The sequence below is a fragment of the Salvelinus alpinus genome, chromosome 5, assembly GCF_045679555.1.
Source record: "Salvelinus alpinus chromosome 5, SLU_Salpinus.1, whole genome shotgun sequence".
Classification (NCBI taxonomy): Eukaryota; Metazoa; Chordata; class Actinopteri; order Salmoniformes; family Salmonidae; genus Salvelinus; species Salvelinus alpinus.
In genome coordinates, this window is record NC_092090.1 from 86,224,964 (window position 1) to 86,250,884 (window position 25,921).

A 25,921-nucleotide genomic window follows, 5' to 3' on the forward strand; every position below is an offset into this window, starting at 1 on the left:
TTTCACGTGGAAACCACGTTTATCGTCCAGTGTGTGTTAAACAAATTGTCTTTTCTCCTTCTCGATATAGCCAAAGATGGAGCCTGTAAACCCATCATTTGAATGACATTAAACTCAACAAAATCTCATCAAGAGGGAGCTTCTGAGTGGACAGCGGGAATATTCTAAATGGTATAGGACACTCATGGACATGCGACTGCTTTTAGTGTGACTTGCCTGGAGTGCCAAAGGTGTTTGATCTGAGCAAGATTTGCATGTCACCAATATCAAACACAACAGGCTCCTTTTACCGTGCAACTAACTATACTTTAAAGGAATGCTTTCATTGATGTAATTTCAATTTAGGACAACACATATTTCGAAACTGAAGTACATGTAGCTTATTTGGGAAGGCATAGGCCTAGATTTGTATAGACATCCAGCAGAGTTAGGTCGTATCCTACAAGCGGCAGGTGTCTCAACATGAAAACCTCAAAACCGATTCGAAGTTGATCCTCTCTGTGTGTGGACCGACGGTGGCACATCTTGCCTCCCTCCGGACACTCGGTCTTGGACCATGGATGTGGTCTCTACGAGTGCCATGTTCTCACAGGTGGTCTTTCTTCTGCACTTTGTGACTTTGACACTTGGCCAGTATGACATATGCAAGAGCCTGGTTAGTATGGATAATGGACAAACATGGGAGTTTTACGCATGCCAGCCCAAACCCACGGCTATGAAAGAGTTCATGCAAATTACGGTGGATCCCCCCGGCATCACTTGCGGCAATCCCCCGGAGAGGTTCTGTACTCTGGTAAGTTTCAGGTTCATGATTTTTACAATAGGCCTAAACTTTGAAGTGTTGTCTCTATAACAGAAAATTGACATGGAAGGAGTTGTTAATTAGGATGTGGGTAGGGTATCTGATCCTTTTACCTCGAGCTAATGGTAGGACAATGATGGCATGACAATGTACTTTTTCTATGAGATAACTCAGGACAGGAGAGTTGAAACCTACTTTTAATTATAGTGAAAAATGTAAACAAGACTTAAAGACAATTAAAATTGTGTGGAATCACTGTCTCCATAAATGCACCAATAGAATATAATAACTTAACTTAATATTATAACTTATTTTATATAAATATTAAATATATTAATTTTAATATTATAATATATATTTTTTTAGCAGCAGAAATACACTGAAACAAATCAGAAAATACTTTATCTTCAAAATCGTCAGGTAATTGAACATTAGTACATTGGACAATGTTACACAGGTTTATGCATCAATACAGTAATTTATTACCTAACGGTTGCATACTAAAACCCACTAAGTCTATCTCTGGTTATTTAACTAAATTAAAATGTGTTTGATTTTCAAACAATATTATTAGATTACATTTGTATTGTGTTTGTGGAACTCTGCCTTCCTACGGGACTTACGCCTGGAGAGATACTAGGTACTGATATTAATTACTATTCTATGATTTGCAATTGGATACTGCGGTTTTATTGGGATTTGATGTTCCAAACATATTGCTCACTATACTGTGTCTGCTGCAGAGGGACAGGAGAGAGCATGAGAAAATTAGTTTTGATCAGTCATGGAAATAAAAGTGCTGAAAACATGTTGGCTCACAATTTAAAAAGAAGATGGAGAAGTCTTAGGATGCAAAATACCAGATTTTTAGCACAGGTACAGCTGACTAGGTAGACTTTTTTTGTTTGTTTACAAATCGATACTTGGAGTCAAGCATTATCTTCCCCAAATATTTCCATACTGTATGTAACTAACGATTTCCCACGCCCCATCACTAACTTATAACCAACATTGTTTAACAGGACACACTAGACTATGGGGCTATGCGAGGTGCACTATCATGAGCGCATGTGAATGGTATAGGGCTACATTCACATTTCTTTGTAGTATTTTGTATCCTGTAAAGTTATACGCTTGTTTATGTGTAAGCTCAGTTTTTTGGGGGAGGTGGTACTGACAAGGGTCTAAGAGAGGCTCACAATGTTGCTGTGGGCAACCAGCTGGCTTGATTGTAGAATAAACAGATGTATAATTTGTCCAGCTGGGCTGTACTACATGGGGACAGAAACAGTGAACTGTAGAACTGCAACAAAATGGCAAATAATATTTTGGAACCCATGAAGAGAGAACTTCACAGGTCAAATAATGATCACAAAGCATACTATGTACATTTTGATACTGTGTTATCTGCAACTTCTGTTGATCAATTGTCATATAGCCATAGACTTACTCACTGATTTGAGCATCTGTCTGTGTTTAGTGACAAGTCACTTTTAACATCCTAAATATCCCCAATGGTAATTATGATCATCACATTTGCAACTAAACATGCAGCAATATGTAGCATATACCTGGGTAATGCTCACAGCAGCTTTCTTTTTGCCAGATTGCAAACCTCACATTGGCTGTGGTAGTGGAGAGGTTAGGATGGATTGTGCCAAATTGAAAGGGGGATAATTAGAGATAGCCATGATAGTATGAGCCAGGTTGCGACATCGAACCTAACACCCTGTCTCTCACCATGATTGATAAGGGATCTTTAGAGGCCACAGGGAGTCAGATTTTAAGTGTCATCCAATGAAAGGTGACAGGAAATTAGCATTGTATCTGTGTGCTACTTCAGAGACAACATCAGTGTGAATGAGCAAATCTTATATGGGTCACATGTAAAACTGAGTGTGGACAGTCATAAAAAAAATATTGTATATACACTGAAAAAAATATAAACGCAACATGTAAAGTGTTGGTCCCATGTTTCATGAGCTGAAATAAGATCCCAAGAATGTTCCATATGCACAAAAATCTTATTTCTATAACATTTTGTGCATGTCCCTGTTATCAGGGGCGAAAATCTGATATCAACCTTGGAGGGGACAATTACATGAAATTTTCTCAGGAGCAATTCCTGAGGGGGACACCAAAAGTAGTGCTGTAACACATATACTATGTTGTAATATGTTAAATGTATATTGAGGGACCATAATCACTACTACTGGATAATTGTTAGGTACAGTAGTTAACTGAAGGGTTGTCCCAACTTGTTTAAATCATTATAATACTACTAATAATAATAGTTATAGCAATGTTCCTTATCAGTGCAGTGTTCCTCTCTCTTGAAACGTTTGCAAGAGTTTGCGGTTCTATAAATTGTGGGTGTGGCTGATATGGTTTTGTGTCATCACTGAGGTAACTGGACGATGCTGTGCCACTGTCCCCTATACTGGTGCTGCTGGCAACAAGGGTGACACCTGGTCCTGCCGTGGCTGTGACACTGTCCTCTGAAGTCTCTCTCCTTGGCTCTTTCCCTTTCACCACCCTCACTGACTCAGTCTGTCTCCTAGAAAAGAAATAAGGTGTTTGCTGTACTCCTAACTACCGGTACCCAAAACTACACAATTAATCACAACAGCAATACCATTGCCTTAAACAAATCTTGGTTCAGTCACCAGTTTAAATTGAGAGTGGGGGTATTCATGGCATTTTCCAATTATGTCCCTATTTTACAAATAAAAAAAATGGAGAACCTTTCATAATGTTGCCAAACAAAGACTCAACAAACTTACCTGAGACTCCCTGTCTCTGCCAGTCTGTCCCTGCATATCTGTCCCCAGCTCTGCTGTCTGTGTGCCATCTGTTGCCTGCTCTGCCTAATGACATCATTGTGAAATATTTCCATTAGCATTTCACTTCTTTCTTATGAACATTTTATCAACTGGTCTTTGAGATATTAGGCTACTAGAGTTCTTACTTTGCGTTTTGGTGTACTGAAAAATACTCTGATGTCCGTCTTTTTACTTTTTTCTGACATTTTTCTACCTGGCTGGCTGGCTGACCGGTCTAGCTGCACACACACATTTACACAACACATGCTGCAACGTTTTGAAATTTTAACATAGTTTGTTTCATATTGGCAGGCTTCCAACAATAGCTGAATTTGCAAAGCTAGCGAGCACCAATTCCGTTTGTGGTGTTTGCTATAATCTTTGCTACCTGGTTAAAGGTGAAAAAAATAAAAAATTCACTAGCGACAATTTAGCTTTTGCAACGAGACCATTAAATATATTTAAGACAATGGTATAAGAGAGTGTAGTTCTGTTCAGTTTGGACTTCAGTTTATCGCTAACCTTATCACAGGGACTTTGAAGCACTACAGCTGCATGCTAATCTTGGAATAAACTGACGATAGCAAATATTCCATCTTTGACGACGCCACATAAATGGAATAGGTACTAGCTAGCTTGATAGTTAATGTTTGCTTTAGTTTGCGCGCTAGCTCTGCAAATTCAGCTAGTGTGTGAACCCTGCAACATTAAAAAAATATATACATTGCTAAGGCGCGATTGACTGGATTACCTCACGTCAGTTACGTACATTGAGTGCCTTTCGGACAGTAGATACGAGCCCTCTATTACCTTGCCAGCTAAAGAACTGGCAGTGGATCAAACCATTGTGAGGCAAAGGGCGGGGGGGGTCGCAATCTTGTGAAATTTAAAAACGCGCTATTAAGTGTCTATAATCAGCACAAGTGCTTTCATTGCGTATTATTAATATTATTGAAATTACATAGTTATGTTTACAGTGATATATTGGGGGGGACAAATCATATTTTCCCCAGGATGGGGGGGTCGTGTCCCCCCCGTCCCCCCTGGGATTTCCGCCTATGCCTGTTATTGAGCATTTCTCCTTTGCCAAGATAATTCACCTACCTGACAGGTGTGGCATATCAAAAAGCTAATTGAACAGCATGATCATTACACGGGTGCACCTTGTGCTGGGGACAAAGACCACTAAAGTGTGCAGTTTGAGGGAGCATGTAATTGGCATACTGGATGCAGGAATGTCCACCAGAACTGTTGCCAGGAAATTAAATGTTCATTTCTCTACCATAAGCCACCTCCAACATAATTTTAGAGAATTTGGCAATATGTCCAACCGGCCTCACAAACGCAGACCACGTGTAACCACGCCAGCCCAGGACCTCCACATCCGGCTTCTTCCCCTGCAAGATCGTCGGAGACCAGCCACCCGGACAGCTGATAAAACTGTGGATTTGCACAACTGAAGAATTTCTGCACAAACTTTCAGAAACCATCTCAGGGATGCTCATCTGCATGCTCGTTGTCCTCACCAGGGTCTTGAACTGACTGCAGTTCGGCATCATAACCGACTTCAGTGGGCAAATGCTCCCCTTCAATGGCCACTGGCACACTTGAAGTGTGCTCTTCACAGATGAATCCCGGTTTCAACTGTACCGGGCAGATAGAAGACAGCTTGTATGGCAGCGAGTGGTTAGCTGAAGTCAACATTGTGAACAGACTGCCCCATGGTGGGGTTATGGTATGGGCAGGCATAAGCTATGAACAACGAACACAATTGCGTTTTATCGATGGCAATTTGAATGCACAGATATCCCATCACGAGAACCTGAGGCCCATTGTCATGACATTCATCTGCCGCAATCACCTCACATTTCAGCATTATAATGTACGGCCCCATGTAGCAAGGATCTGTACACAATTCCTGGAAGCTGAAAATGTCCCAGTTCTTCCATGGCCTTCATACTCACCAGACATGTCACCCATTGAGCATGTTTGGGATGCTCTGGATCGACGTGTACGACAGCGTGTTCCAGTTCCCGCCAATATCCAGCAACATCGCACAGCCTTTGAATAGGAGTGGGACAAGATTCCACAGGCCGTAATCAACAGCCTGATCAACTCTATGCGAAGGAGATGTGTTGCGCTGCGTGAGGCACATGGTGGTCACACCTGTTTTTTTTTATCCACGCCTCTACTTAAAAATTTCAAAAATCATAAAAATGGTTAAAGCAGGTTGCCTATTCTGAATGCACTGGGTGAGGTAGGTGCTGATACAGAAGCAGGTGTCCCAGTTAGACGACGATAGGGAGAGCGACGTCAGGTTGCATTTTAGAGTCTATGCTCCCGTTCATTTTCTTCTTTCAGTCATAATCCATTCAATGTCCATTATTGACTTGTGTGTGGCTGGATACTGTGACGCACAGATAACAGAAATAAAAGGATAAATGCGGGAGAGTTCTTCACAACTGCATGGCTTGTTTGGCACTGAACTAAAAGACAAAGGAACGCGGGTATTTAATGAGGGAAATTGGTTGCAGGTGCTCTCAGAGCATAGAGATGTATAGAGATCGCTAATGCTCAATAGCCTGTATAACACAGGAAGTTCCATTTGAGGACTGATACGTAGCGATCTCTACACATCGCTGTGGCTCAGAGGTGCCTGCAATTATAGGGAGAGTTAACAAAAGGGAGAGTTAACAAAACATTTACATTAAAGGGACAGTTAACTAAAAAAGCAACTTCATTGCTTAGAATAAGTCATCCCCCTATTGAGTATGTTGACTTTCCTTGGAAAAGCTTTCCTGCTCATGAATGATTTAGAGCAAATACTGTATCTGTCAATGTAGGCCCACAGGAAATGCCATTGCATTTTTACTCAGTGCTGGGAGCAGAGCAGACTCTGTATATACCATTGCTGGGAACAGAGCAGACTGCATGTAGCATTGCTCAATGAGAGGAGGGAAGAGGGAAAGTAATACTGAGGGAGAGAATCAGGGAGAGAGGGAGGGAGAGAATGAGGGAGGGCGGGAGCTATGCAAAACAACAAAAATCAGACCCACTTCTGATGTAATTATACACACATTGAAAGACAAAGAGAGGAGACAGACAGTGTCCATATGTGAAGTGAGGCATCACTGCCACTCTCAATCCTATGAGCTCAAATTATTATTTACCAGTACTCTTTTTCAACAGAAATGCCCTACATTAGAATGTAAAAACATCCAAAACTAAAAATAGCACTGCAGGTTACAACACAGGGGCTTCAATTTGGTACACTATTTGCAGTGTGTTATGAGAACTGTTTAGATTAGATATGTCACCATGGTGTATTTATCCTACCGGTGTAGAGGTACTGTATTGTCACAAATGTGCAGCTTTGGCCAGTTTTGTCCTGTGTCGTGAATTATACATAAGTCCTGGCAGCTTCAGCCCCCCTCCTGTGCTCCCAAAGGGGAAAGATTTCATCCCATTTGGCTATGACCACATGCAATAATCTCCATCTGCCTGTTGTCATGCAACTGGAGGTCTTGGGGAATTCTTCAAATTAAGTTGTTAGTGTGGTAATCGTCTACGTCACCTTTCAGGGAATTACAAGATTTTTAGGAAACCAACATGAAAAAATTTGGGTTTTTGATTGATTACATTCTGATTTTGAACAGCCCTTTTACAGTGCTATGAACATCATAGTGTGTGCGTGCAGATTAAAATACAGTAGGCTGTGGTCCATGCTGGGAAAGGTGAGGCTCTTGTGAGGCTTGTTTTCTCTCTGGTATAATTAGGCTGCTGTTTCCCAGCTGTTATATCAGCAGCCCTCCCACAGGAGCTTCTTTCACTGTAATTAAGTCAAGCAAGAGAGCCAGAGAGGAGAGGAGACACATCTCTCCAGGTGGGTAAATAGCAGCGCTAAACACTAGCTTCCCATACAGTACATGACTCTCCATCCACACCAATGCAGTTGGGCATGTTTGTAGACTGTGGTCCTGTCCAAATCTCTGGGCTCTCTTCTCTTCACTTATCCTCTCCTCTCCTCTCTACATGTCTCTTCCTTTTTCCTATTTCGGTCAGTGCAGTTCCACAGATGTCCCTCTGATTGGACTTAAAGACAATGTCTTAACAATGTCTTAACAATGTCGACTGGCTGACTACGATTGGGATTAATAATGTCGACTGGCCTCTGACTGTGTGAACAAACTGGTGAGGTAATCTTCAGGGTAGGTCAGAGGTAGGGTTGCAAACGGTCGTAAACTTTCCGGCAATTTTTTTTCTGAAATTTTCCATGGGAAGTTAAGCCGGGAATTTTGCTTAAATTCATAAAAAATGTTAGCTTATAACAGTGAACCTTTTTTGTGGGATACACAAGGCAATTCTAGATCTTGTGGCATATTTTGGTTAAACTATCCCCAATTCAATGGAATTGCAACCCTCTGCATGCACAGTGCATTCTTCCATCACATGTACAGTCGTGGCCAAAAGTTTTGAGAATGACACAAATATTAATTTCCACAAAGTTTGCTGCTTCAGTGTCTTTAGATAGTTTTGTCAGATGTTACTATGGAATACTGAAGTATAATTACAAGCATTTCATAAGTGTCAAAGGCTTTTATTGACAATTACATGAAGTTGATGCGAAGAGTCAATATTTGCAGTGTTGACCCTTCTTTTTCAAGACCTCTGCAATCCGCCCTGGCATGCTGTCAAATAACTTCTGGGCCACATCCTGACTGATGGCAGCCCATTCTTGCATAATCAATGCTTGGAATTTGTCAGAATTTGTGGGTTTTTGTTTGTCCACCTGCCTCTTGAGGATTGACCACACGTTCTCAATGGTATTAAGGTCTGGGGAGTTTCCTGGCCATGGACCCAAAATATCGATGTTTTGTTCCCCAAGCCACTGAGTTATCCCTTTTGCCTTATGGCAAGGTGCTCCATCATGCTGGAAAAGGCATTGTTCGTCACCAAACTGTTCCTGGATGGTTGGAAGAAGTTGCTCTCGGAGGATGTGTTGGTAGGCAAAATTGTGAGTGAGCCCACTCCCTTGGCTGAGAAGCAACCCCACACATGAATGGTCTCAGGATGCTTTACTGTTGGCATGACACAGGACTGATGGTAGCGCTCACCTTGTCTTCTCCAGACAAGCTTTTTCCGGATGCCCCAAACAATCGGAAAGGGGATTCATCAGAGAATTGCATGACTTTACACCAGTCCTCAGCAGTCCAATCCCTGTACCTTTTGCAGAATATCAGTCTATCCCTGATGTTTTTCCTGGAGAGAAGTGGCTTCTTTGCTGCCCTTCTTGACACCAGGCCATCCTCCAAAAGTCTTCGCCTCACTGTGCATGCAGATGCACTCACAACTGCCTGCTGCCATTCCTGAGCAAGCTCTGTACTGGTGGTGCCCCAATCCCGCAGCTGAATCAACTTTGGGAGACGGTCCTGGTGCTTGCTGGACTTTCTTGGGTGCTCTGAAGCTTTCTTCACAACAATTGAACCGCTCTCCTTGAAGTTCTTGATGATCCGATAAATGGTTGATTTAGGTGCAATCTTACTGGCAGCAATATCCTTGCCTGTGAAGCCCTTTTTGTGCAAAGCAATGATGACGGCACGTGTTTCCTTGTACGTAACCATGGTTGACAGAGGAAGAACAATGATTCCAAGCACCACCCTCCTTTTGAAGCTTCCAGTCTGTTATTCGAACTCAATCAGCATGACAGAGTGATCTCCAGCCTTGTCCTCGTCAACACTCACACCTGTGTTAACGAGAGAATCACTGACATGATGTCAGCTGGTCCTTTTGTGGCAGGGCTGAAATGCAGTGGAAATGTGTTTTGGGGATTCAGTTCATTTGCATGGCAAAGAGGGACTTTGCAATTAATTGCAATTCATCTGATCACTCTTCATAACATTCTGGAGTATATGCAAATTGCCATCATACAAACTCAGGCAGCAGACTTTGTGAAAATTAAAATTGTGTCATTCTCAACTTTTGGCCACGACTGTACAGCTGATTCTCAAGATCTTGCACACTATGTAAGATGCTATGGAGCCCACACTACTACACTGTCTGAGCCAAGGACTACATGCTTTCTGGTAAGTTTTGATTACAATACTGGGTGGGGTGAATATATTTTATATGATATACAGAATTTTTTGTTAACTAGTAAATAGTAGCCTACAGCAAAGTGTGTTTAAATATTTTCTGAATTGATAACAATTTCTGCTAGTTAGTTTTTGCTCCACGTGGGTTTTAGCTTGCTTAACTAACTGAGGAGTGTTAATTCACCTGTTTCCATACATGTTTCATTTTAAAACATTTATCTTACAAAGGAGTTGTTTAATCTAACTGCTTAACAATTTATCTGTACATGGAATTGTATTATTATTTTTTTACTCATTTATTTCTCATCTTTACCGTAAAATGCCACGGGCACTATCTGATGTGTGGAGACATTTCACTGTAGCTAATGTAGAAGGAAAAGCAGTGTACATTTGCAAATACTGTGCCAAATCATATGTGAAGAATGCAACAAAGAGGCAGATTCATCTGGCCAAGTGCATAAAGTTCCCTCAACCCTCACAACAAGCAACCTCTGACAAAAGTCACTCTACTTCTATTTGAGGTGAAAATGATAAATCGATAGCAACAGCTCATGGTCCTCCTGGAATCAGAAGTTTTTTTTGACTCAATGGAGGAACGTAGTCAGAGAACTGCTGATGAATGTCTTGCTCGAGCTGTGTATGCAACTGGTTCACCGCTGATGCTCACAGGCAATGTGTATTGGAAGAGATTTCTGAATGTTCTTCGCCCAGCATACGCCCCTCCAACCAGACATGCTTTATCTACTCATTTGCTGGATGCAGAGTTCAAGTGAAGGTCAAGCAAATCATAGAGAAAGCAGACTGTATTGCAATCATCTCTGATGGGTGGTCAAATGTTCGTGGGCAAGGAATAATGAACTACATCATCTCCACCCCTCAATCAGTATTCTACAAGAGCACAGACCGAAGGGACCACAGACACACCGGTCTCTACATTGCAGATGAGCTGAAGGCAGTCTTCAATGACCTTGGACCACAGATTGTATTTGCACTGGTGACAGACAATGCTGCGAACATGAAGGCTGTTTGGTCTATAGTGGAGAAGTCCTACCCTCACATCACACCCATTGGCTGTGCTGCTCATGCATTGAATCTGTTCCTCAAGGACATCATGGCACTGAAAACAATGGATACACTACAAGAGAGCCAAGGAAATGGTTAGGTATGTGAAGGGTCATCAAGTTATAGCAGCAATCTACCTCACCAAGTAAAGTGAGAAGAATAAGATCACCACATTGAAGCTGCCCAGCAACACCCATTGGGGTGGTGTTGTCATCATGTTTGACAGTCTCCTGGAGGGGAAGGAGTCTCTCCAAGAAATGGCCATATCACAGTCTGCCGATATGGACAGCCCCATCAAGAGGATACTCCTGGATTATGTATTTTGGGAGAGAGTGGTAAGCAGCCTGAAACTCCTGAAACCTATAGCAGTAGCCATTGCAAGGATTGAGGGAGACAATGCCATTCTGTCTGATGTTTCGACTCTGCTTGCAGATGTAAGAGAAGAAATCCTTACTGCCCTGCCCACTTCACTGGTGCTCCAAGCAGAGGAAACTGCAGTTCTGAAATACATCAAAAAGCTTGAAGACTTCTGCCTGAAGCCCATACACGCCGCAGCGTACATGTTGGACCCCAAGTATACTGGCAAGAGCATCCTGTCTGGTGCAGAGATCAACAAGGCCTATGGTGTCATCACTACAGTGTCTCGCCACCTTGGCCTGGATGAGGGCAAGGTTCTTGGCAGTCTGGCAAAGTACACTTCCAAGCAAGGGCTTTGGGATGGAGATGCAATATGGCAGTCGTGCCAACATATCTCATCAGCCACCTGGTGGAAGGGACTTTGACGATCTGAGACTCTTTCCCCTGTTGCTTCTATCATCCTCCAAATCCCACCAACATCAACTGCCTCAGAGCACAGCTGGTCCTTGTTTGGGAACACACACACCAAAGCACGCAACAGGCTGACCAATACAACGAGCCATCCTCAACAAGGTTGGAAAGTGACAGTGAAGATGAGGCCTCAGAGTCTGATGTTCAAGAGGTGGACATTGAGGAGGTCCAGGGAGAATACATGGAAGACTGAGAGGAAGACAACCACAGCTTTAGAGTTTCTAGACTATAATTTTACAGATGAATGTTGAAAACGTTTTTGGGAGATGTGATGGATCATTGGGGATCATTCAATATTCCCTTTCTATAGTTGTTCAGTGAAATCATCCCATGTGAAGAGTCAACTCATTTAATTAAAGTTTAATTCGTAACTAAATTGTATTTTTATTGATATAGGAAGGATTTAATCATTTGCAATTATGTCTACTTATGATGAGGTAAAATGTTTATGTTTCTGTCTCCATATGATATGGTAAATATATCCAATACAAAAAACATCTACATTTGAAATCAAATCAAAGTTTATTTGTCACGTGCGCCGAATACATTTACATTTAAGTCATTTAGCAGACGCTCTTATCAATACAGCAGGTGTAGACCTTACAGTGAAATGCTTACTTACAGGCTCTAACCAATAGTGCAAAAAAGGTATTAGGTGAACAATAGGTAGGTAAAGAAATAAAACAACAGTAAAAAGACAGGCTATATACAGTAGCGAGGCTATATTAAGTAGCAAGGCTACATACAGACACCGGTTAATCAGGCTGATTGAGGTAGTATGTACATGTAGATATGGTTAAAGTGACTATGCATATATGATGAAGAGCGAGTAGCAGTAGCGTAAAAGAGGCGTTGGCAGGTGGTGGGTGGTGGGTGGGACACAATGCAGATAGCCCGGTTAGCCACTGTGCAGGAGCACTGGTTGGTCGGCCCAATTGAGGTAGTATGTACATTAATGTATAGTTAAAGTGACTATGCATATATGACAAACAGAGAGTAGCCGCAGCGTAAAAAGAGGGGTTGGGGGGGCACACACAATGCAAATAGTCCGGGTAGCCATTTGATTACCTGTTCAGGAGTCTTATGGCTTGGGGGTAAAAACTGTTCAGAAGCCTTTTTGTCCTAGACTTGGCACTCCAGTACCGCTTGCCATGCGGTAGTAGAGAGAACAGTCTATGACTGGGGTGGCTGGGGTCTTTGACAATTTTTAGGGCCTTCCTCTAACACCGCCTGGTGTAGAGGCCCTGTATGGCAGGCAGCTTAGCCCCAGTGATGTACTGAGCCGTACGCACTACCCTCTGCAGTGCCTTGCGGTCAGAGGCCGAGCAGTTGCCGTACCAGGCAGTGATGCAACCAGTCAGGATGCTCTCGATGTTGCAGCTGTAGAACCTTTTGAGGATCTCAGGACCCATGCCAAATCTTTTTCGTTTTCTGAGGGGGAATAGGCTTTGTCGTGCCCTCTTCACGACTGTATTAATATGAATTAGTATTAATATTAATGGTATTAATATTAACTTACATATATTTTCATTAATTCACAGAAAGTTTCCACCTCTGAATATTCCCCAAAATGTGCAACCCTATTCAGAGGTCAGCGATCCTTGGTTACAGGCCGTAGTGCCTTACTAATGCTATTAGACTACATCTTAAAGGGGGGGGGATCAGTGGAGGGCTTCCGCTCTAACAGAGAGAGAAACCCCTCTGTTATCAGAATAGATAGAATGTTGGATCGTCTTAAAAATACACAAGACCTGTTGGTCACTGAAAGGGGATCGAGGTGCACGATCCCCTCCAGTTTGTGTGTGTACGAGAGAGCGAGAGCGATCCATTCTGCGTTTGTTGACAGAATTCCCCATGGCTGTCACTGAGAAGTGGGGTACAGTCTGCTTAGCGCTGGGCTGCTCTTTAACTGTGACAGGAATCCTGTGTGGATAATTGCTGGAGCGGTTTAGTGGAGAAAGCCACCTGGTGTAGCAGTTGGAATGGATTTGTGTGCTCTGCAGAGGGAGGCTAGGATTGTTGGCTAGAGGTAGAGGAAACTGTGCACCTGTTGTGTGTGGTTCTCATAATGCCATGAACATACAGGGGGATTACTATCCTTTGTACCACTATCCTGTGTGAGCAGGCAATAATCCTATAATCTGGCATGCATACATCCACGTAAACACACATGCACTTTCATACTCACACACACACATTCAAAAAAGCTGTGGTTTTTACAGTACTCTAGCCAAATCATGTGAAGCCATCAGACCTAGGTTGAAATACCACACTGAACAAAAATATAAACGCAACATGCAACAATTTCTAAAACTTTACTGAGTTATAGTTCATATAAGGTAGTCAGTCAATTGAAATAAATTTATCAGGCCCTAATCTATGGATTTCACATGACTGGGAATACAGCTATGCATTTGTTTGTCATAGATACCTTAAAAAAAGGTAGGGGCGTGGATCAGAAAACCAGTCAGTATCTAGGATGACCACCATGCTGTCGTACACGTCGATCCAGAGCATCTCAAACATGCTCAATGGGTGACATGTCTTGTGAGTAGGCAGGCCATGGAAGAACTGGGACATTTTCAGCTTCCAAGAATTGTGTACAGATATTTGCGACATGGGGATTCATCCGTGAAGAGCACACTTCTCCAGCGTGCCCGTGGCCATCAAAGGTGAGCATTTTCCCACTAAGTCGGTTATGACGCCGAACTGCAGTCAGGTCAAGACTCTGGTGAGGATGACAAGAACGTAGATGCGCTTCCCTGAGATGGTTTCTGGCAGTTTGTGCAGAAATTCTTCATTTTGCAAACCCACTGTTTCATCAGTTGTCCGGGTGGCTCGTCTCAGATGATCCCGCAGGTGAAGAAGCGGATGTGGAGGTCCTGGGCTGGTGTGGTTACACGTGGTCTGCGGTTGTGAAGCTGATTGGACTTACTGGCAAATTCTCTAAAGCGACATTGGAGGCAGCTTATGGTAGAGAACTGAACATTACATTCTCTGACAACAGCTCTGGTGGACATTCCTGCAGTCAGCATACCAATTGCACGCTCCCTCAAAACTTGAGACATCTGTGGCATTGTGTTGTGTGACGAAACTGCATATTTTAGAGTGGCCTTTATTTTCCCCAGCACAAGGTGCACCTGGGTAATGATCATGCTGTTTAATCAGCTTCTTGATATGCCACACCTGTCAGGTGGATGGATTATTTTGGCAAAGGAGAAATGCTCACTGCACAACATTTTAGAGAAAGCTTTTTGTGCGTATAGAACATTTTGGGGATATTTTATGTAACATGGGACCAACACTTTACATGTTGCGTTTATATTTTTGTTCAGTATATTTGAAATATATCTAATGCCTGTCTGTCTGGAGTTACAGGAAGCTGGAGTTTAAGACATTTTGTAGACTTTTTTATTGGTTCAATTGCAACAGGCAAGCTCAATCAAGCACAAATACAGTATTTGAGATGATTTGCACACACTTAATGTATTGTGAAACCTGTTGTAAAATGTATTTTAATGTTACCTTTTTTTATTATAATGTATATTACTGGCTTAATTTTTGCTGGACCACAGGAAGAGTAGCTGCTGCCAAGGCAGCAGCTAATAGGGATCCTTAATAAATACAAATACAAATTCAAATAGTATTTGAACCCAGGCCTGGAAGCTATGTGGGTGAGTATGACTGTTGGTGACGAGTGTGACAGTTTGCACTCAGGCAGACCAATGTGACGTATTGACACTGGGATTTAGAGGTCAGGGATGACCACATAGCAGGCAACCCCCCTTGTTGATCCATTCCGTGTGTAATCCATCTGTGTCAGTAGATTAGTGTTACACCTCAACACTGTTGAAGCTATCTATTTTCAGACATTTAGGTATGCAACCCATCTCATTAGTCTTTCTGATGTTTTTTGTTGTTGAGTGATGTCATTTGATTAAATGGAAACACTAATTCACAATGTTCATTAAATGAGTGTTGTTATAACCAGAGGCAATGATTCCTGCATACGGGGCAATTCCCAGATGGATATTCACCAAACACAGCCTACAAAGTGTTTAATGGAGACATATGCTGAGCGTGTTAACATGTTGGGACAAACACACAAACATGGTCCCAGGGGGACCCATTAAAAAGGTTGGCCAGATTGTTTAGGAAAATCTGTTTCCAAGTTGTTTCAGGTTTCTTTGTTGGGGGGGAAGTAGCCTATATAAGATAATGCAAATGTTACTTTCATTTTATCTGACTTGTTTCTCATAAGCAAAGGCTTCCAAAGAACCAATAAATACTACAAAAACATCAGTTGCGTACTTTGTGAGCTTGTGGGAACCTTTAGGGAGTCATTCCTACACTAAATAAAAGGTGCTATCTAGAACCTAAAAGGGTTCTTTGGCTATTCCCATAGGAGAACCATTTAAAGAACCCTATTTGGTTCCAGGTAGAACCATTTTGGTTCTAGGTAGAACCTTTTTTGGTTCCATGTAGAAGCCTTTCCACAGACGATTCTACATAGAACCCAAAAGGATTCTACTTGGAACCAAAAAGGGTTGTTTTATGGGGACAGCCTAAAGACGCTTTTGGAACCCTTTTTTCTCAGATTGTATAATTCATAGACACTATGCTGAATGAAATAAAAACTCAGTATGGATTTAGAATGTTATAAAATGGTGAGATCGTAAATGTGTACTATATTCTAAAGGGAAGGGAGTAGAACAGTGTTTTCCAACACTGACCAGTTGTCTTTTCCCGCCTGTCCCTCTTTCAGGAGAACCCGTACCTGTGTAGTGACGAATGTGACGCCTCCAACCCGGACCTGGCTCACCCTCCCCAGCTGATGCAGGACCGTGAGAGCAGCGGCCTCATCACCTACTGGCAGACGGTGACGTGGAGCCGCTACCCGGAGCCCCTGCTGGCCAACATCTCCCTGGCCTGGAACAAGAGCTTGGAGCTAACCGATGACATCCAGGTCACTTTCGAGTATGGCCGCCCCACCGTCATGGTGCTGGACAAGTCCCTGGACAAAGGGCGCACCTGGCAGCCCTACCAGTTCTACGCCGACGACTGCATGGACGCCTTCGACATGCCCGCCAAGCGGGTGCAGGACCTGTCGGCGACAAACGTGACTCGGGTCATCTGTACCGAGCAGTACTCTCGCTGGGTGGGCTCCAAGAACGAGAAGGTGCTGCGCTTCGAGGTGATGGCGCGCTTTGCTATCTTCGCAGGGCCCAAGCTGCTCAATATGGACAGCCTGTACACACGCATGGAGAGTATGAAGGGCCTGAGGGACTTCTTCACCTTCACCAACCTGAGACTGAGGCTGCTGAAGCCGGCCTTGGGGGGAACCTACGTCCAGAGAGACAACCTTCTCAAATACTTCTACGCCATATCCAACATAGATGTACCAGCCAGGTAAATACACACAACCTTACCTTTCTTTGCCTCTTTGGACAATATCTCTTGCAAAGATATTTGAGTAAGGGTCTTTTTTTGTAGTCAAATGGCAAAATGCACAGTCCTAATGTTATACCGTACAGTGTACACTGTATACAATAGTCCAGAAGGAAAGAGTGGCCAAGGTCTTGGTTTCTGATGAAGAGCTGTGCAGGAAATTGTCTGAAACACAAACCGGCTTGATACTGTCAAAGAAACGGTCGCTCTTTCTACTGACAGTCAAATCTATAACAATCCAATCTTAGTGCTAAATCAGTAACCTTTGCTAATATAAATATTGATAAAAATGTATGAATTAGCCCCTCCAGGCATCATTGCATTGCCCAAACCTCCGGTAACACAAGCTGTCAATCAATAGTTATTCCTGTATGTCAAAGAGCAAATTGTTTTTAAAGGGGGTTGAGGATGGGGGCAGGGGAAGTTGAGCCGTCAAATGGACCCATGACTGATGTTCACTGGTTTATAATGATCAGGGAATAGGGACATGTTAAGCTAATAACCACCAGGAAATTCTTCTTGGATATTTTGATCATCCCTAAGTATTGAGAAGCGCTTGCAGTGTTTAAATAAAGGGGATGGGACGGCCTCCCTGATGGCCTGTGTGTGTGTGCCTCCCTACATGGACTGCACACATGGATGGAGGAGGCCCAGGGCTCTATAATGACATCAGGACCATCAGCACAGGGATGGAACTGACTCCTTCTCTTACTCCCCCTTTTCTCTCCTCGCCTCCCTCTTCACTTCTTCCTACTCTCCCTTTTCTCTCCTCCCCCTCCTCCTTCTCCACCCCCCCCCCCCCTCCTTCTGCTCCACCTCCTCTTCCCCTTCTCTCCTCCCCCTCCTCCTTCTCCACCCCCCCCTCCTTCTCCTCCACCTCCTCTTCCCCTTCTCTCCTCCCCCTCCTCCTTCTCCACCCCCCCCTCCTTCTGCTCCACCTCCTCTTCCCCTTCTCTCCTCCCCCTCCTCCTTCTCCACCCCCCCTCCTCCTTCTCCTCCACCTCACCTTCCCCTTCCTCCTCTCCTCCCACTGCTCCTTCTCCTCCCTCCCTCCTTCCTCCTCCCTCGTTCCTCAAAGTGCTAGTTTGAAGCGGCCTCAAGGAGGAAGGACCATAGCTTGCCTGTCCTTAGATGGCACATATTATTTTGACAAACAGCGTACTAGAGCAAACCAGATATATCTGTTTCTCTCATTCTGTCCGTGCGCCTGTTAAAAGAAGGATAGAACAAGAAGAAAAGAAGGAAACCATTCTCAGACCTCCACTCTGGTCACTCAGCGTGCACGGGATCATTACTATCCCACAGTCTGAAATTAATCTGTCTGCTTATAAAACGACTAAACCGCACACACACACAAGCCTGATACGGCAATATCTAAATAATCACCAGCTGGTGTGGATGAAGTTGAGCTGGCCGGGTAGTCTACAAATAGAACATTACAAAATCTGTATGGTGTGGAGCCTATTTGTGTCCAGAAGGCATTTGAAAACCCTTGGCTTGTATTATACAAACACATATCTAAATGAATCATATTGTGACAATCAGGAAACTATTAAATAAAGGGTGGAAATAGGGACGCTGTCATTGATAGGTGGATTGGGGTGAGAGTGACCTCTGTCCAGCCCCCAACAACCAGATGTTCCAGTTTTAAGGGGAAATGGAAAGAGAGCCTGTGATGCGACTTCCACTTTTGGACATTAACAAGGTGACACTCCATCTTAATTCCTTCTCCACATTTACTGGATTGGTTGAACAGCACAGAAGATAAAACTGTCGGGGAAGGTTTTTATTTATTTTTCTTCTTGTCAAGACCAATAAGTAGGGGATATAGTTTCAGGTGTATCTTTTACGCCTGCTACGTTAGGTTAGTGTGAGAGTGACCCTGGTGCATACAGTATTATCTTGTTTCGAGATGGCTCCAGTTGTTGGGTGTAATATATTGGCATAGCCATCATCCGTCTGACCTCCTCGCCCACCTTCCTCTAATACACAATGATAGGAGACGTCGAGCTGTCAGCAGAAACCCAAGTGTCAGACAGACAGAGGCCCCACTAATGCTGTCTTCATCTGCCTGGGCTCTGTGAGGTGGTCTGTGTAAACTTTGGTCCTGTTTCGGGCACCTGTCACAGTGGGGAAAAGGACCTTGACACTAACAACTGTTTATAATTAATAATTTTCCACGAAAGCTTGAAGTTCACAGGCTTGTCTCAAGTTAGGGTTCCAGACGCTAATTTTTGCCTGTTGGGTTTCTGTGATTTTTTTTTTCTTTTCCAAAACCTAGGTAGTGAGAATGTAATACTGTATAATGTTAGGCCTGATCCTCCTTCCACACAGTCTAATTAAGTGACTGTGGAACAGGGGATTTCCTTGGGCTGGGACTAGGGAGACACATGGGCAACCTGATTATATAAGTGTGGAGGAATACCTCTGTGTGCTAACATGATTCATTTTTTCCCACAAGGATCCTGTAGGCAGAGCTGACAGTGACATTTTGAACTCTCTCCCTTTAAATCTCCTGCTTCCTCTCCCGTTGGAAAACAGCTCCATGTAAAAAAAAAAAAAAAACATGTATCCAGACGGTAAGCTCTTAGAAAGTAAGTGGATTATGGGAGAGACCAATAGGACAGACATTATATTTCTCTCCAGATCCTCCCAATCCAACCACCTCTAAACATGCACCACCCCAGCCCACAATGGCTGTTAATAATATAGTAATATACAGAACACAGGCATTACTTTGTTAACTGTGTTTAGCAGTGTTGGAATGAGAACTCTACCATTGGAGAGAGTTTTCCAGCCAATCATTTATATCCACACAGACAGTCCAGTCGGCATGGCGTCCAGATAGTTGTCAAACGGTGTCCTCTCAGGCCTGTGTACAGGAGCTCGGAGTGGCTTTTCTCCATTGCTGGTGTTGCTGCACTGTGTTGTGACTGTGGAGGGATTTGAGCTGTGAAGAAGACAGGGTGGCTGATATTACGAGGAGCCCAGAGAGAGTGTCTCCCTAAGATGACAGTCTGTCACACGTGACAGTGACAGCAGTGACCCTCTCAGCCTTATGGGCCTGTCCAATCACAGATGTGAAAAGTATTATGGGATATATCCTTAACTGTCACTGTGACAAAGGGCTGGTCTCTGACACCATTATTTTACCTGCCTATGTCCTTGTAAGGTCATTATTTGAGTGGGGGTAAAAAGGACACGTGTATCTGGAACTGACTCAACTGAGGGCACACTCTGGATAGATCTCTGTAGAGCACAGAAGAACAAATGTCAGTATGACCTCAGCACAACTTTCTTGTCTTGGGTAAGGCAAGGGTAGGGATGAAGTTAGTGCACTGCTGCTACTGTGTCTATAGGCTACAGTCTTTCTGTACATTTTTGCTTTGGTCTGCAATTGGTTGTGCATGATGCAGGACTTGGCCTAGTTTTGGGAGCATCTTGTGCTTCTAGAGCGGAGTCGTGTGCTGTGGAGCAGTAGTATGAGGAAAAACATTATGAATGTAATGATTGCAGGTTGGGAGTGAGGGGAGAGGTCACTTAAACCTCTCCCCTCGTCATGAGACTACTGAGTTTGCTTCTAAAAAATCCTTATGCCATCACAATCAGTGCTGTCTGTCAAACATCCAGCAATGGGCCTTGGCTTCAGTGAGGGCGAGGTCAAATGCTCAATCGCGCCCTGTCTGGAGTCGGTAAACCACAAGAGAATGGATGCCTGCCCTTCCATTGTACAAGTAATTATATACAGTACATATATCATTACTGGTATGTAACCGACAGATTATCAATAATGATATGCTTCTGGAGGAAACTGCAAGGCGTCACTTAGTTAGTGCACATACAGTTTGTTTGTCTGAGGGATTCTGCCGATAGAGCCGAAACCTGGCTGGCATGATGACACCTGTGCACGGCATGAAATGGCACACACACACTCACACAGTGGCATGGAGTGTAGTAACATTTTGTGGAATCATGCTGACTCAGCACTTGATTTTGTGATTCTGTGAACTTTGTGTTGCTTTATCGAGGCACATGCTCTTCTCATTTACATTTTTTTTAAATATATTTTTATTTAACCTTTTATTTAACTAGGCAAGTCAGTTAAGATCAAATTCTTATTTACAATGACGGCCTACCCCAGCTAAACCCGGACGACGCTGGGCCAATTGAGCGCCGCCCTATGGGACTCCCAATCACGGCCGGTTGTGATACAGCCACTCGGCTATTCCCAACATTTTCAAGACTGTCTGCAGAAACGGACCGTTCTAGAAAATGTATGTGAAATGCATTGTGTTATTATGTCTGTTTATAACTTTAATTTGAAAGCCTTTTAAGGAATTGCTGTCTGCTCCTACTGAATGTATAGTAGGCCTACAATATATCAGAACAGTATGCCTGTTCACAAGACATAAGACATACTGTACTGAACCATAGTTTTCCAACAGTTATTTTCTCTCTGTGTTTCCCTGTAGGGGAGTAGCTTATTGTATGACTAATGATGCTCTGCCCAGGCTTAGGATGATAACAGAGTTAACCAGTCCATGCTTTCTGCCCTGTCGTTGTCAGCTTTGGGTTGCAGATGAATTATGAAAATAGAAAACACTGCTCACCGTCTGGTACTCCAACACTTACAGTTCAACCCTAATGCGGCTAATGAAATTAACATTTCAGGGGGTTGGAACATGAGGAATTAATGCTGTCATCTCAGGAAGTAAGCTCTGTATGAGTGGAGAACAGCACACTCTCTCCCACGCTCGCTCTTCCCAGTCCCCCTGCTCTGCTATCCGGTGTATGTGACAATAAAACATACTTTTTGGGGGGTTGGTTACTGTTGGGGCATCATTACCCAATGAGATGAAACAGCCATTTGACACTGTGAGCTTCTAGTGTGTCAATTTGTGAATAAAAAAGTAATCCTCTGACTAGCTTTGCATTGCAATAAAGGTAAAAAAAATAAAATTTGAATTGTCACAGCAGGATCATTTTGGGTCTGTTATCGTTATAGTTTATTTATCAAAAACTCTATCTTCCAGATTGCTGAAGTAAGATGTTATTAAGCAAGAGGATAAAGGTTTCTATTTGTAGAGGGAAATATTGAAATGTAAATTTACAAGGGCTTAATTGAGGGAGTAAAGCATCATTTGAAGTGAAGAGTGGTTTGTTTCCCCAATGATGCCAGTTTTTTCAAAGGTTACTCTGCGGACAATTTGTCTCTTAGGAAAAGGCTGGAAATGTCTGGTTTTTATGCAGCAAGCAACGTTTGCAGATATGGGATCCTTGAAAGGCTGCTAAGTGTGGGATCCTACTTGTATGCCAGCAGCACCTCAGGCGTAAATATCATGGCAGCCTACATGGATCCCATGCCCCCAGGGGCCCAAACAAAAGAGGGTGTCCTTATGAAGGCAAACAGAATATTTCAGCAGCACGCTGTCCCTCATCAAATTTTCATCTGCCCAATTCTATGATGAGGAGGACTATTTTTGGTGCAGCTCCATCACAGTAGGAGATCCCTGGCCAGCCAACCTGTCCACCCGTCCTCTAATGATCGAGAGCATACGGTTCATTATCATTACCCAGCTAGCACATTTGGTTCTTTGGAAGTTGTGGGAGCGCAAGTTTTTGGTTTCCCATTGGTTCTGGGAACAAAGCCATACGTACCTGACCGCTTTAAAAACGTTCAGTTTTACCGTTCTGAGAATGTAAGTGAACATTTCACCTGTTCTGGGAACATACATTTTTAGGTTGCAGGGAGGTTCTAAGAACATTTTACTATTGTTCCTTTAACCTTTTACTGGGAGTTTATTTTTATTTTTTTACGTTTTGAGAATGGAAATTATAGGTTATTTGAGGTTTTTGAATAATGTTTCAATAAGACTTTTGATAACACTGCTAGATTAGGTTAACTGTTTTGAACTCATGCTGTGTTCAAATACTCATACTAACCATACTATTTGTGACGTAAATTGAGTATATAGTATGCTTATTGGTCATATTATGGATATAGTGAGTATGCCAAAAGTTCCCGGATGTTGTACTACATTCGCCAAAATACGAAGTATACAAGCAGTGGACACTATTTCTGTGCTTTTAGGGCCCATAATGCAATTCTTCAGAAAATGGCCATGGCTTCACATCGTTTTCAGATTTGAAGAAAATGGCGTTAAATATGCAGCCGAAGTCCAACGTCAGCGGATACAAATTCATTGCTTTAACTAATTATGACAAATGTTAAGAAAATGTTGAGCAATGTAATAAAGCTATGCCTTTTCAAATAAGTTAGCTTACACGTTATGTTGGCTGACAATTTGTTAGCTACGTTATCCTTATGAACCACATAGCATATCATTACAGCAGTATGTACCGGTATGTTAGCTAGCTACCTAACGTTAGTTGGCTTATAATATATCAAACTTACCAGTATATTAACTATATGCTATCTAACTAATTACCCAACATTTATTGACTTGATTATTCCCATCATTCTTAGCTTAGCTAAATGGTATAGTTGTTGTGCATTCTCAATGGACATTCGGGTGCTTTCGTAAATTCGCTCTGGTGATCTACTCCAATTTCAGAGCACTCTCCTCTGAGTGTACCAGAGCGCAAAATAACTGATGAATTTACGAACACTCAACACCCGTTGAATATGGCCAGTGTCAGTAAACATAAGCAACATTAAATTGTTGCCAGCAGCACAGTTAGTCACCAATGGTCTGGATAACATGAAAACCGCCTAACCAGCTCTGCTAGGTTGAGTAAAATGGTCAGTGAGGTGTTCTCTCATTTGTGTCTGGAAGTAGCTAGCCAGTTAGCTTGGGTGCTTGACTGCCGTTATGAGGCCAGAAAGCTCGGGTCAACCCTACTCCTCGGACAGAGCATCCAGTGTGCGCTCTGAACACCCCGAACTTACAAATGGACAATCTGACAATGCTCTGAATTTATGAACGCCCAGAGCGCACTCTGAGCACCCGCTGGTGCTCCAGATTGAATTTAAGAAAACACCTGAAGTCGTAAAAGAAACAAGCTAGCAAGAGGTTGCATAGCAACAGCATCAACTTTCGGTAGACAGGCAAAGCTCTAGTACGCTCAACTGAAAGGATACCGTTCGTTTACAGCAGTGGTTTCCAAACTTTTTATAGTCCCGTACCCCTTCTAACATTCAACCTCCAGCTGTGTACCTCTCTAGCACCAGGGTCAGCGCACTGTCAAATGTTGTTTTTTTGCCATCATTGTAAGCCTGCCACACACACACACTATACTATACATTTATTAAACATAAGAATGAGTGTGAGTTTTTGTCACAACCCGGCTCGTGGGAAGTGACAAAGAGCTCTTATAGGACCAGGGCACAAATAATAATATAATAATAATCAATAATTTAGCTTAGTTTTTAACCATATTACATATAAAAGCTTATTTGTTCATCGAAAATTGTGAATAACTCACCACAGGTTAATGAGAAGGGTGTGCTTGAAAGGATGCACATAACTCTGCAATGTTGGGTTGTATTGGAGAGAGTCTCAGTCTTAAATAATTTCCCACACACAGTCTGTGCCTGTATTTAGTTTTCATGCTAGTGAGGACCGAGAATCCACTATCACAAAGGTACTTGGTTGTAAAGGGCATCAGTGTCTTAACAGCGCAATTTGCCAAGGCAGGATACTCTGAGCGCAGCCCATTCCATAAATCTGGCAGTGGCTTCTGATTTAAATTCAACTTTCACAGAACCGCTTGTTGCAATTTTGATGAGGCTCTCTTGTTCAGATATCGGTAAGAAGACTGGAGGCAGGGCATGAAAAGGATAACGAATCCAGTTGTTTGTGTCATCCGGTTTGGGAAAGTAATTGCGCACCCAACTCCCTCAGGTGCTTCGCTATATCAGATTTGACATTGTCCGTAAGCTTGAGTTCATTTGCACACAAAACATTATACAGTGATGGAAAGACTTGTGTGTTGTCCTTGTTAATACAGACAGAGAAGCGCTCCAACTTCTTAATCATAGCCTCAATTTTGTCCCGCACATTGAATATAGTTGCGGAGAGTCCCTGTAATCCTAGATTCAGATCATTCAGGCGAGGGAAAAACATCACCCAGATAGGCCAGTTGTGTGAGAAACTCGTCAACATGCAAGTGGTCAGACAAGTGAAAACTTTAAGCTCGTCTCTCAATTCAAACGGTGTCAATACTTTGCCCATTGATAACCAGCGCACTTCTGCGTTGTAAAAGCGTTACATGGTCACTGCCCATATCATTGCATAGTGCCGTAAATACACAAGAGTTCAGGGGCCTTGCTTTAACAAAGTTAACCATTTTTACTGTCGTGTCCAAAACATCTTTCAAGCTGTCAGGCATTTCCTTGGAAGCAAGAGCCTCTCGGTGGATGCAACTGCTTGCACGCACATTACCACTCCACTATGTCTCCCTGTCATGGCTTTTGCGCTATCAGTACAGATACCAACACATCTTGACCACCAAAGTCCATTTGATGTCACAAAGATGTCCAGAACTAAAAAAATATCCTCTCCTGCTGTCCTGGTTTCCAGTGGTTTGCAGAAGAGGATGTCTTCCTTAATTGACCCCACATAAACGTAACGGACATATACCAGGGGCTGTGCCAGGCCTGCCATGTCTGTTGACTCATCCAGCTGTAACATATAGAATTCACTGGCTTGTATGCGAAGCAGTAATTGTTTCAAAACATCTCCTGCCATGTCACTGATGCGTTGTGAAACAGTGTTGTTTGTTGAAGGCATTGTCTGTATAGTTTTTTGGGCCTTTTCCCCCAGCATTGTCCTAGCCATATTCGCGGCAGCAGGAAGAATTAAGTCCTCCACAATAGTATGGGGCTTGCCTGTTCTAGCCACTTG

The 25,921-nt window shown here is 43.0% G+C and overlaps 1 protein-coding gene and 1 long non-coding RNA gene across 4 annotated transcripts in view; one reads left to right on the top strand and one right to left on the bottom strand.

Annotated features, from left to right (window-relative positions):
- Positions 1 to 25,921, top strand: part of LOC139577137 (netrin-G2-like) — a 73,252-nt gene that overhangs the window by 1,252 nt on the left and 46,079 nt on the right. For all 3 annotated transcript variants that reach the window (XM_071403989.1, XM_071403990.1, XM_071403991.1), the window contains exons 2-3: positions 71 to 793; positions 16,372 to 17,015. In XM_071403989.1, coding sequence (XP_071260090.1) covers positions 557 to 793; positions 16,372 to 17,015 — 881 coding nt within the window. In that variant the 5' untranslated portion in view covers positions 71 to 556. The remainder of the gene's footprint in view (positions 1 to 70; positions 794 to 16,371; positions 17,016 to 25,921) is intronic.
- On the bottom strand, positions 1,188 to 4,369 carry LOC139577136 (uncharacterized). The gene is made up of 3 exons (XR_011675215.1): positions 3,771 to 4,369; positions 3,586 to 3,669; positions 1,188 to 3,359 (listed from the first exon to the last, which is right to left on the bottom strand). It is a non-coding gene; the product is annotated as an uncharacterized lncRNA (long non-coding RNA).